At 38.8% G+C, this 13,465-nt stretch overlaps 1 protein-coding gene across 5 annotated transcripts in view; it reads left to right on the top strand.

The window, feature by feature from the left end:
• SIPA1L1 (signal induced proliferation associated 1 like 1) overlaps positions 1 to 13,021 on the top strand; it is a 201,033-nt gene extending 188,012 nt beyond the window's left edge. For 4 of the 5 annotated variants that reach the window (XM_064713734.1, XM_064713736.1, XM_064713733.1 and 1 more), the window contains 7 exons: positions 859 to 1,098; positions 2,172 to 2,337; positions 4,092 to 4,335; positions 7,181 to 7,327; positions 9,476 to 9,590; positions 10,077 to 10,158; positions 10,915 to 13,021. In XM_064713734.1, coding sequence (XP_064569804.1) covers positions 859 to 1,098; positions 2,172 to 2,337; positions 4,092 to 4,335; positions 7,181 to 7,327; positions 9,476 to 9,590; positions 10,077 to 10,158; positions 10,915 to 11,058 — 1,138 coding nt within the window. In that variant the 3' untranslated portion in view covers positions 11,059 to 13,021. The remainder of the gene's footprint in view (positions 1 to 858; positions 1,099 to 2,171; positions 2,338 to 4,091; positions 4,336 to 7,180; positions 7,328 to 9,475; positions 9,591 to 10,076; positions 10,159 to 10,914) is intronic. The other variant, XM_064713737.1, reaches the window with a different exon arrangement.
• The last annotated feature ends 444 nt before the right edge of the window (positions 13,022 to 13,465 follow it).

Genomic DNA, 13,465 nt, shown 5'->3' on the forward strand with positions numbered 1-13,465 from the left:
GCAGTTTTGGATCCAGGGATGAAAGTGTGGCTAAGTTGTGTAGAGAGCTGGTAGAAAACTGGTCTCCAGATATGTAATGCTATTTCAGTATTACAGCTGTACACAATGATTTCCTGTTATTGTGCTTATGGATGACTGACCTTTTAAGATTGTTATAGTAAATATTGTCCAAGGCCTAGCACTCCTGATAGGAAACAAGTTCCATCAGATTTGAGCATCAACATAACTAAAGAGTATCTTCCATCTGAAGCACTCTCCTTCTCCCAACAAACTGCAGTTGGTCTTCCCAGCTCCATTTTCTGTCTTGACAAATGGTAATATATGTAAGAGACCTGCTCTAACTTCTCAATTTAAGCTTGTTTTTTGTTTTTCTTGCAAATGCTTAATAAATGATTTTCAGGTGAAATTCAGGAAGCCCTATTTTGAGAGCTGTATTGGTTTCTTCTTTAGTTTGTTTTGGGGTTTTAAAGAGATGTTTCTTGCTGCTTAAATTCCCTCAAAATATGTTTTCTTTTAAAGCCAGGAATTCCAGCAAGAATTTGGACTTCGGTTCTTTTTTGCTAATTCAACTAAAATTCCATGTATTACTTTTAAACTGTCTAATGCCAGTTTCCCATTTTGTGAAGGGTGGTTGTATTGTATCCTCAGAGGTTGCTTGCAAAATTTTTCCATTACTATGTGAGGTGTTTTTAATGACATGTTGGTGGAAGGCCCTTAAGAAGAGCAAACTGGTTTTGCTACTCTATCTGCTGTAGATAAGAATAACATCTTATGCCCAGAGTTCTGCTCTAAAATCAATTAAACAAGGCCTGTATGCACAGATTTGAGGCAATTTTTGTCTTTATGTTCTTCTCCTAGTACCATGAGCTCACGACACTCTGCCAGCCCTGTTGTTTTCACCAGTGCCAGAAGCTCACCTAAAGAAGAGCTTCATTCTGCTACTTCTCCCCAGCTTGCACCTTCTTTCTCCTCCTCCTCTTCCTCTTCGTCTGGTCCTAGGACTTTCTACCCTCGCCAGGGTGCTACTAGCAAGTATCTGATCGGATGGAAAAAGCCAGAAGGGACAATAAACTCAGTGGGGTTTATGGATTCAAGAAAGTAAGACTTTTTTTTTTTTTTTTTTTCATCATTTGCTTTAATTGTAAAAGAAACATTTTGGTCTGTGACAGCTCTCTGTAGAAAAGAACTCAAGACTATTTAATACAATGGTTCATCTTCTGTAGAACTTAATCTCTAATCTAGTCTTCTTGGAGTATGGTTTAAGTATTTGATAGTTGGCTAATCTCATTCCCTGTTAACTTGCTAAAGTTGGGGGTTTTATAATTTCTAGAAAGCTCTATGGATTTCAGTCCTATTAAAGCTTATCTTTTCTCGGGACTACTTAAAGGTGACTCAAAATGCTATTTGAGCAAATATTAAAAATCCTCTTATTGTAGAGCCTGAGTTTTACTTAAATCTCTCATCCATGTAGTAGTACCGTGCATGTTGTGCATTAACGCTGGCATTCCATGTTGCCTTGTTAAATTGCTGCCAGTATCCAGTCTAACTGGCTTAAAGCAAGCCAAGATATCTCAGCTTTACAATATGCAAGCATCTCTTTTGGAAGAGAAATTGAGAAACAACTTATTGGTGAAAATATTGTTAAGTATGACTCAAAAAGCAAGTAGTTCAGAAAGCCTATTTCAAAGTAATTTATTCAAACCTTCTTGACTGTTACTGAGTCAGGCACAGTATCCCTAGATGATACCAAGAGCTGACTGTCAAAAGGAAATGGTGAAACTTTGTGATAACTACATTATAAAAAGCCAGTTGAAATATTAAAGGAACTTGGTGATTTGCTGCTTATGGACTTACTGAAGACACATGTTTTTATGTTTGTACAGAATATATTTTATTTTAATGGATTCAGTCCCTTATTGGGAAAATGTATTACATTAACCTTTCAATTATTTAATTGTATTGCTAGTTGATGCTTTTAAACAAGCTTAGTGCTTCCACAGGTATCCACTAAGGTGAGTCTCTGCTGTAGTAGTGAAATTTCTTCCATCCTCTGTGCCCTCTACTTCAATATTTTCTTTTAAAAACTTTGAGGGTGCTATAATTCTTGTTTCATTCATGCCTCCTGCCCCAGGGCTTTGAGAGCTGAATGTGTCTGTTGCATTTCATTTCAGACGTCACCAGAGCGATGGCAATGAAATGGCGCACCCTCGGCTGCGGGCATCGGCGAGAGACCTGCGGGCGTCCCCAAAGCGAGCGTCCAAGTCCACTGTTGAGGAGGAGCTGAAGAAGTTGATAGATCTTGATAGCCCGACACCTGAATCCCAGAAGAATTTTAAGGTATGTTAAAGAGAGAGATGGGATATTTTCTATTCTCATCCATGGCAAGAAAATAAAATGCAAGGCAATCCGTGAATTCTTATAATGGACAGAAAATAATCTCTTTGTAGCTGATTACTGGAGAACCGATTTGTTGAAAAGTTTCATTATTACAGTCTCTGCACTATTATTACAACTTTGTGTGCTGATTTAAAGAGACTAATATGCCAAATTGCAAAGAATAGTACTGCTGGGTTATGGAAAATCCTGTAATGTTGTCTTACATATTTTAACTGTTCTTCTCTGATTGCATCACTAGACAGTGACTTACTGACAGTACTGAAATTCCTTGCAACAAGCACTTTTATACCTCACTAATCCTGTTACCAAAAATGATCCCTAAACTTAAGCCTGTTTTTTTGCAGAATAGTTAGAAACATTTCCTGATGTGTTTCAAAATACGTTGAATAACTTGTAAGTGCATGTCTTGATTTTTAGAATCTATAATCCAGAAGAGAATGTCTTGATTTCTAGTATTCATGTACAGCCAGTGCTTGTCATCCAGAGCCCACATTGTTTCCACAGCAACCATACAGAAGAGAGAGCTGTAACTTCATTTTTTGCTAGTAAAAACCTGAAGTGGCTTGTTAAAGTTTGTAAGTGTGGCTTCCATGCATAGATTATTTAAGATGGTGCACTTGAGGCCAGAGATAAAAAAGCTTGTTATTGGCAAGATAACATTTTCTTAGGCTTGTGGTAGTTCTGAGGGGAGCTGGGACATGAGTGATGCAAACACCTCCTGTTGATTGTTTTGAGCAAGAAAATTGTTCTCATTCCAAAATATCTTCCCAAGTTTGCTGTTTTCCTGCTGTGGGCTTAGTAAATCAGTTCTTACCCCGATCTTTATTTCCTGATTGCACTTGTGATAAATTTCAGCAAGTTAAAAACATTGTCACACCAATAAATTGCATCTTAAAACTAAAATGGCATTTTAAAACCAACTTAATTCTGCCCACTGTATGAATTAGATTTCATTTTACAGAAGTCTTACAGCAAAAAAATTTTTTACTAAATTTCAACCAAGCAGTAAAGAAATGTTATGCCTTAGAGGCAGTTGTGTTGCTATAGGCTTCATGAAAATCAGAGTCTCTGCTGGTTGGAATGGTCATGATAGCAGCTCCCTGGTACTGGCCTGAGAGTGCAAAACTCCTGACTGTCCCAGCCCTGCTTTCTCCTGTATGGAGCATGGAGGAAGCTGGGCTGATGGTGGATTTAAGACACAAGCTCTCTTATTCCTGGGAGTGCTTTTGATTCAAATACCTCTGAAGACCCACAGCAGTGGTGGGTATTCCTTGTTGTTCAGTAACAGGAGATTTCTAATTAGCTGGCATTTGCTGGTGCTGGGCCTGCAATAAGGCAGCCAGTCCTGTGCAATGGTGTAACTCTGGTTTGTGCAGCATTCAGGCTCTTTCTGTATCCATTTCTCTGCTACATATCAGCTCTGGAGTCAGCAAGGGCTGCCTGAGATTTCCACTCCAGAAGTTTGAAGGGTGTTTAAAAGTAAGAATGTGAGATAGGCAAAAAAACCCTATATATGTTACCTACTTACAACCTCCTTAAAAGCCAATTCCTTCAGTTCTTTTTCTTGTCCACTCTGAAAAGATGCTATGTAAACACTTGTTTTCTTACTTTAAAAAAGTTTAAAAAATTATTTCAAGTTTCTTTATTGATTATTTTTTTCTCATTTCTTTTTATTTGTGTTTATGAATGTATAGTCACACACTCTGTCCTGTCAGTCTCCCTTTCCCAGCACTCCTACCACAAGGCGTGCCTTGCAAAGGACTTTGTCAGATGAGAGTATTTACAGTGGTCAAAGGGAGCACTTCTTCACCTCACGGGCCTCGCTCCTGGACCAAGCCATGCCAAATGATGTTCTGTTCACCAGCACCTACCCTTCTCTCCCAAAGTCGCTGCCCCTACGGAGACCATCCTACACTTTGGGAATGAAATCACTACATGGTAAGTGGATTTCCCATTTTTCGACTTCCAGAGGAATCCTTTGTGAATCATCTTGGGGGAAATGTTTGTTACAGCAATTGGTAGTTCCATCTTTATTTTGCTCAGATGAGGAGAGTCCAGTCACATGACTGAAAATGTAAAAAAGGACAGGAATTTAACTTTTTTCCCTCACTTCAGTGGGTGTAAGGTGGCATGACTGGTCATGCATTTGCCTTGTAGAGGGAGCACAGAAATTTGCCTCACTGGCTGCAAGTTTCTCTCTTTTCTTCCAAGAGTCCCCTAGATCAGTTGAACCAATGGACAAATAATTTATGCTTGGTTATCCACCAGAGAGAACTTCAGGTGTCGGTTCCTTACTGTGGGATTCCAGGAACAAAATTTGATTAGGAAAATGATATAGAAGTGGGTAAATAGTAGTGGACATTTAGATACACAGCTATACCAGATACAGCTTTTATTGTGCCAACTGTTCAATTGTTTTTAAATGAATTCCCATACCCTATTTATTTTACCGTACTTGAATTACTTATTTTAGTTACACAGTTAACCAGAAAAGGTTATTTGTAAAGTGCTGTCAAGAAGACACTCAGCTTTCTTCCATTAGTTTACTGAAAAGTCTCAGTCTGATTATTTGATGGATTGTGTGTTGCTGCATGTGAATGTTGCAGTGAGAAATGGAATTTTCACAGGTTCCCACTGTACCTCATAACTGAGTGTGTTTTCCAGAAATAGAGGTAGATCTCAGGGTAGTATTCTGCATTGTTTTCTGAAGAAACACATATCTGCTCTGATTTATTCATGTTTTAGTATGTTTCAAGAGGAAAATGCAAGGCCTATCAGTAGATTCAACTCACTCTAGTGGGCCCTAAGCACACTCTGTATTTAGCTACACAGGATGCATTTGACAGTGAAGGCTGATGAAGAAATCTATTTTAAATTCTTTTCATCTGACTGTGATCACCAGGCATCAGTTTTCAGTGTTGAACCTGACATTTTCCTGAGCTGTTGTGTCTGTATAACGTGTTTCTTGCATAAGAGTTAGGAAACTGAGCTCTTTTCATTTCTATTTTTTATATGCACTAAAATAACTTTGTAGACTTGGTTATGCTTGCAGCTGGATGGAGGATTTGGTTTCTGAGGACTTGGGGTCAGAAGATTAATGATGCCACCAAGAGTACAATGGAAAGCAGCACTTTGTCTCTTTTCATTTAAATGCTGTATTTTCCAAATAGAAAACTACAAAACCTTCTTTTGTTACCATGTTCTCTTCCACCCTAAACTAATAACTCCTCCTAGCTCATAACCTTTCTACCTCTGTCAACAAAACAAGATTTTCCATTTTCTATAAAACATAGGGGCTGCATGATAAAAGGACTAGCTATTTGATTGGCACACAAATTGTCTTCCCACACACACTTTGCTGAGAAAAGGATTAAATAAGCTAGATATCTAGTACCACAAGTATTTGTTAGCTTCCAGTTACTCAAAATTCTTTAAATTCAAAGATTACAGAGCACATCCATTTTTTAGAGGAAAAATGTTGAGCTAAAAATGCTCGCATTTGTTCATCTGCCTTAACAATCCAACATTTTTAAAACAAGTAGCTTTTCAAATACTTAGGTTTTCATCTAATTGCATGTATCTTTTCACTAATTAGAAATATTTTCATGTTAACAACCGCCAAAATAACTATTTTGAGAGCTAAGACAAGAATCCTCAGTGTTAATAATACTGAATGTAACAAAATAAAATGTAACAAAATTACATTTAAAAAAGTAAATACACACAGACACAAAAAAAAATCATGATTTCTGAGCCAAGAAGTGAATGCAGTGTAACTTTTCTGATCACTGTTCCCCAGGCAGCAATATGATTTAGCTGAAGTTCTTATGAATTATTTTAGTTATTGAAGTTACAGTTATTAGGCTATCAAAAAAAAAGGGGAGGGAAGGGGAATTAAACAGCACAACTCAGGCATTTTGGCATTGTATCCTGCCTGTCACACTGTCCTTCTGTTCTGTATGGTCCAAGCAGACTCTTTTCCCTTGTCTTCTCAGCAGCTTCCTCCCAATTGCCCAGTCCATCTTCTCACGCCTACATCTCTCTCTTCTAATACTGCCTACAAAGTTTTCAAAACTTCTTTACATCTTGACAGAGGGCATGAAAAAGGATGCTTCTTCTGAGCTTACACATGTGACCAGGCATTTCACATTTTTTGGTTGTCCAGCCAGTAAACTGAAATAAAGTAGATAATTCTTGGTTGAAAGTTTGGTGTTGCCCTAATTAGTGGTGAAAATCTAAGTGCTTCGCTTCTGTTGTTTTAATTTGCGCAAAAATGACAGGGATTTTGAATCCTTCTTTCAAGCTTGCCAATGCTTTTTTCCATAGAGAGCCCTGTAACAGCTTATAGGTGGGTGTGGCTATTTTTTAGTAAAGATCTGAAGGTTTTGCTGAACTGCTGAGAGATGGGCAATGCTCTGGAATTAATTTTAAGGGTTTTCTTGTTCTGATTCATCTTGGTAGGCTTAATTCGGCTCCATTGGTTTACAAGATTGTAAAGAGAAAGGAAAAAACCTCACAGTTTTGGGTTGGTTTTGGGTTTTTTTGGGGCACTTAGCTGAAAAGATGAAGGCAAGTTAGAAAGGAGGTGAATGTGCTGGCTTTAGAAAACTGCTTTGTGAAGGGCTGTATCTGGTGAACTGTAGTTGGTCAAACATTCTTCTGAATTTTGGCTGATCTTGAAAAGTGCTATGCCAGAAAAGTTAAGAACAGAGTATTCAGTATATTAAGAAAGGAATTTTCAGGTATTTTCATGGAGTATATAATCTATTCTGCATTGCTCCAGGAGAGTTTTCTGCCTCAGACAGCTCCCTCACAGATATCCAGGAGCAAAGACGGCAGCCCATGCCAGACCCTGGTCTTATGCCATTGCCTGATTCTGCCTCTGATCTAGACTGGTCAAACTTGGTAGATGCTGCCAAAGCTTTTGAAGGTAAGTTATCACAATACAGCACTTAGGAAGCTGGTCTTTGTGCACACTTTGTTAAGGACTGTGGGGTTTGTGTTTGTTTGGATTTATTTTAATCCTGACTTTTAGTTTTTTCTTAGTTTTCTTCTTAGTCTGAAGCTTAAGCTCATTTAAAATACTGACTGAAGTGTCAAGAGCCTGAAACTTCGTATGTAATAGTCAGATACCATTTCTTCATACGGGAATTCCTCAGTGGTATGGTTTGGCCAAGTCTTCATGAAACGGGTCACTTTCCATTTCATGTAAAACAGTTGCAGGCAGCTGGTCTGGGAAAGGGCACAAAAGTGCAAAAATAAAGTCATATAGTAGGGGAAAAGCACACTAAAGATTGCTTGCTTACTGCACTAGTGAGAAGTACATCTCGTGCAGCTGCAGTTTGCTACAAGATAATTTGGGAAATACGCCTTGTTGTAAAATAGTTTTTCATTGCCTCTGCGTACCCTGAAGATGTAGATTTGCATGCAAGTGTTGTTTCATTCTATGGCATTTTCCATCTCCATGACTCTTGGTAAACTGAAGAGAACTGTAAACTGTCTAGATACATTTGAACTTAAAATTAAAACTTAAAATGCACTTTAGACTAAAGAGAATTTATGTTACTAGAATCCAATGGAAAAATCTTCTAAGTGTGTGAAACAGAAGTTTCCATTCCTAGTATCTGCATAAATGCTGGCCCACCTTCATGGAAGTGTTTTTTCACTTATCTTGAATCTTTTAGACCTTATTCAACATAGTTGGAGAAGTCTGAAGTAATTTGATTTCTTGGCTGTTCTCTGGTAGTAGCCTTAGATGTCATTAGGACAGTGGGTGTCTCTGAGTGTTCAGGTCCTCTGCTCTGTTGCCACAGGAGTTGTAGGAGCAGCTTGGCTTGTATTTGAGCTGTACAGTTTTGAGAAGAGTATTCAATGTAAGACATGGTCCTCAAGAGAAGATGAATTTGTAGTGATGTTTTTTTCATCACCACATATGGGTGAAACTCAGGTTTTAACACATTTCTTTCTGGTTGGCAGTTTCTCTTTAAAGGATCCCCTCATTTTTGGTGAGATTTATTTGGCTGTCCTCATTAACCTGAATCCTTCACTTGGTAGGCCCCAGACTCACTTGTGTTTCTCTTCAGAAGTGTGAACACAGTCCCTGTGGTCAAGATAACAAACTGACAGCTCAGATGAAGAAAAGCTGGAGTAATGTGTTAGCTGGCAGCTTCAAATCACTGCTATAAAAATACATTCAAATTTGACTTGGAGAAGGATCTCAATATAATTCCATTGGTGTTTGGTTGTCTGGTCTCAGTATCCCAGTCTGTGGTCTCTGACAAGTGCCAGTAGGGATTGACACATACCAAGGAACCTAAATTCTGATTTGTGATCCTGAGCACCTCCTCTCCACCATTGATTGGTGTCCTCAGCACAACCCCCTGAAGTTACAAATTGTGGTATCTGTACCAGCTGAAAGAAAAATTGCCAGGATCCCTGAGCTACACCAACCTGTACTATAAAAATTTGCCAAAGAGAAAATGACAATACTCTTCTGTTTCCAGTAAGAGCCCAACAGCTGCTGAGGTTAATTTATTAAGCTAAAGTTTTTATACTGCTGTCTGTCACACCATGTGACAGTGTTTTAGAGATGTGTTAGAACATTTGAACAGTTACAGGACAAGAAGTACACAAGGCAGGAAAGAGGTTTCATGTTTCAATCTAAAAATGTTTTATAAAGCATAAGGAAAAATTTTCAGGTTCTGAAAAATTACATGAGTCAAATTGCACACAATGAGCTTTTCCTTCCTCAGGATAAAGCTATTCTTTATAGAGTGAAAGAAGTGAAATATAGTTGCTAAGTTGTGTGGTGTCATGCAGTCATACCCAGGAGGATCTGCACAGTGCTGCTTGTGCCAGAGCCAGTACTTTCTGACTCCAGTACAGTGGCAAACCTGGTGCAAACACTTTCACTGCCAGTTTGCTTCCATAAAGTGGACGTTGGTATGTCATATCATCACTTTACCTTGCTTGAAACAGACTGAAATTGCTGAAGTGCTGCAGTGTAGCTGTTGTGCTGTGCATGAACAAATAATCATTACTGCTGCCATTGTTTTTCTCTGTATGTTTGCCTTCTCAGTTCAGCGAGCTTCATTCTTTGCTGCTGCTGATGAAAATCACAGACCCGTGAGCGCTGCTTCCAGCAGTGATCAGGCTGAGGACCAGCTTACTGCACAGATAAAGCCTTATACAGGGTAAGTAAATACACCAGATGTGCAGGCTTTCCCAGCTACAAACCAAGGGAAAGAGTAGGGATGTCTTCATTTGGAAGCCATCTCCAGGCTTCATGCAGTAACTCTTTGGAAGTTCTCATGAAGATGGAGTTGGGTGGTGAAAATAAAAGAATTATAAGTCCAGTTGAATCTTTTTGCAGGTTTTTTCTTGTCTGAGATGTTCATGAAACTATCCAAAGCAATGGTTAATTCAAGGCATATACAGTGATTTCAAGTAGAAAGAAGTCAAGTGATGGGATGACCCCAAGTAATCATGAGTTAAATTTGCTCTGTTGTTTAATGTGTGTATGTGTTCCATGTACTGTTTATTATGTTTATTTTGTGACCCCTTGGTGCACACAAATGTATACCTTCATAAAGGCACTTGGTATAGACAAAGCTTCTAGCTACCCCATGTGAAGGCAGTAAATCATATCGATACCTATTCTTGTTTCCTGCTTTCAACAGTAAAGAATCCCCTCCAACTCTCGCCTCTAAAGTGGACCAACTGGAAGGTTTGCTGAAGATGCTGCAAGAAGATCTAAGGAAGGTAAGCATTTCATCTACAGAAGCATTTATATGACATGTATTTAGTTGGTACTTGGTGGTGCTAATAACTGTGTAATCCTGCTTTGCCATGCCTGAGCCTGTGACAGTCTCATCCTGGTATGGGAAAAAGACATTTCTTTGCTACTTTTCTCAGGCTTCTAATTATGCATGGCTGGGATGGGGTGTCTGAATTTGTAGGCGTTTGATTCCTCTGCTTAAATTAGGAGGGTGATTCACAGTACCTCCACTCCTAATTCAGGTGACACTGCAAAAGGCTTGAAGTTAGTCCATAAAAATGTATCCTGCTGATGAAAAGTTGGCAGTGCTATCTAAACCTGTAATTTCTGCAGTGGAAACTTCCTGTATTGTTTTAATGCCTACTTGGTCCAAGAAGGCTCTGCACTAGTGAGATGGAGTCTCTTAGCTGGGAAAGTGTTTGCAGGAAGATTCCCTGTCCTTTACTTAGTTAACCATCAGCACTTGTACATACAGAACAGCTCATGGCCAATTTTATTGGACCACCTAGGGAGTCAGCTTCTGTATTGGGATCTAATACAAAGAAATCCTGTTCATACAATCAAAACATGAGCAAGGAAACATCACTAATGTCCCTTGGATGTAAACCCATGTGTTACTGCACATAAAATCCTTAAAAAGAACAAGACTTACGCTCTCTTAAGAGATTCCTGCGCTCTAGATAGATAGGAAGCATCACCTGAAATTTCTACTAAGATCTCTATTTTTCCTTGTGCCTAAGGAAAAAGAGGACAAGGCCAGCCTTCAGGCTGAAGTGCAACATTTGCGGGAAGACAACTTGAGGTTACAGGAGGAATCCCAGAATGCAACTGAAAAGCTGAAGAAATTCACCGAATGGGTTTTCAACACAATTGATATGAACTGAGAGCGGTGTACGGGGAAGGAAACTATCTGTTATGAATATTATTACTGGGACTTAAGCTTTAATGCCACCTTAATTATGACATGTGAAAGTATAGTCAGAGCAATTCCCTGTTCTTCATCCTCCAATAACCCTTTTTTGCATTTCTGCGCGCACTCAGAACAATTGCAGATCAACAATCAATGTCTGCCTTTTGTAGAAAAAACAAAGTAAATAATTTTAAAAAGGTAAAATAAAAAAATAAAAGTTTAACTGCTAAAATGTGAATGTCTATTTTTTGCACATTGTCTCTTTATCTGTTATGTACAAAATGATTTGGAGGCCAGGATCAGGCTTGCTGTTCCATCTGCCTCTGTTTCCATTAACTCCTTTCTCTCTGTTTCAGATAATCTGCTTTTCCTTGCAGCTTTGGCAAATATTATGACATCTAGAAAATTAGAAAGAAATGTTTACTTTACTGCTCTTCTAACATTGTTTTCTGAAGTATGCCACAGACAAGGGGATGTAATGCAATGTTTTAGGTGTCTCCTTAGCAATTTGCGCTTGGTTACTAGTGCTACCTTCCCATCCATTGCAGAGAGCGCGTGTCCATAGTGTATGGTACAGAACAACCAGCATCACAGCTTAGAGAGAGACTAGAGAGGTGAGCCATGGGTCAGGCATATAATCACGCATCGATTGCATTAGCATTTCTGGTGGCCTTTGTTTCCTGTGGAAACAATGGCTGCAAGTACCTTTACAAACAGCAAAACTAGGCATGCTGCAGTTCATACCACATCAGGCTGGCAGAGACATCAGCAATCCAGCAGCAGTGCTCGGTTAAGTACAGCACCCTGCCCTTCCAGGGGAGTCTGGTGCTTGCGTACGTGCAGGAGACTTAAGCTGAAGTTGTAAAGAGATTAAGATTTTTTTTTTCTCCCCCCTGAAATGTTACCATGGAAAACCACACAAACTATCACTGTGTACCTGCCCTCCCGTTCTGTTTCCCTTGCTTTCTCAAATCACAGCAGATTTGAGAAAAGTTTATTCAAGTTGTGTTTTGTTGCATGAGAGATCTTATAAATCCTTTACTATGGAAGATAGAGGAATATGTAAAGGGGAATTAGAGAAGTGTATTTTTCAAAGCACTGGGACAGGATTGGAGCTCTGAAATCCTGAGTCCCCAGTGAAATTGTCCCTCACGAGATTTCCCAAACTGCTTCATGCCAGCAAAGTTGATTTCTTGTTCTTTGAAGGAACAGCTAACTTCCACAACGTGTTACCTCTACAGAAAATACCTTTTAGGTGTCAAAATACAGCTTTTAAGCACCGCGGTCTGCACAGGCATTGGACTGTGCAGTGTGCTGAGAAACCTTTTCTACTCCCTTCTGAGGATCTAGTTACTACCTTAGTAAATATTGCCTTCCATAAAGTGCAGTGTATTTGGGGGTTAATTTCGAGAGCATCCTCTCACTCCCCTTTTATCACATTCTCAAATAAACAGATTAAAATCACTGGCACAGTCTTGTCAAAGACTTCCATGCTCTCTTCAAATCCCTTTTTCATGATATTTAATCTTGCTGCACACAAGTACACACTCCACTTCAACCTCAAACTTCATTTGTGATGCTAATCCCCATGGAGTTCTTCTCTAATGTTTTGTCATGGAAATGGATCTCTTTGGAACTATTTCTGGAGTGCTTTTGTAAAGGTTTAGAATGTCTTGGGTTTTTTAATGACTTGTATGAAGGAGATTTATATAATGCCTGATATTATTTGTAAATGGGAAATATTGCTAACATCTCTGAGCATCCTGAAGTCTTGCTTTTATTCTCTTTTATTTTTAAGTTTGGTTTTATTTTATTTCAAAAAATATTTTGGGACTTGGGGCAGACTATTTATTAGAGTTTTGCAACAGAGTTCTTCTTGTATGATGCCTCTGAAGGCTACTTGTAAAATTCTGACAATAAAACTCATTTTAAAGGTTCTTCTAAACCATTTTCTGATTTTGTTGGATTTGTTAAGACTTTCCAGAGTGTCCATTTCTTCCTATTTTTTTTTTCATGTACCACTTTTCTCAGTACTTATTGATACAGGAGTTCCATTCTCTATTAGATTCCTAATTTTTATCCCTTTGAAGGCCATTACTTGGTAAGTAAAAAACACTTAATCCCTTGTCTTTTTACTTGTATTATCCGTTTGTTTTGTTTTCCAGATTTCCATCTTTAACCTGGGAGATGACCTTGGAAGTGTTTTGAAGAGATGTAGTTTTGGCCCACCAGATCAGCATTCCACACAGCTTAAAAATGTGGAACTAGGTCAGTCTGCAGCAAAGTGTCTTCCAGTTCACTGAATAATTCCCTACAAGGCATGTGGGGAAAGAAAATTCATCTCTTTCTAGCATGAAGTTACTGGACCAAGAGAGCTGTGA

Source organism: Zonotrichia leucophrys, chromosome 5 (genome assembly GCF_028769735.1).
Source record: "Zonotrichia leucophrys gambelii isolate GWCS_2022_RI chromosome 5, RI_Zleu_2.0, whole genome shotgun sequence".
NCBI classification, from domain to species: Eukaryota; Metazoa; Chordata; class Aves; order Passeriformes; family Passerellidae; genus Zonotrichia; species Zonotrichia leucophrys.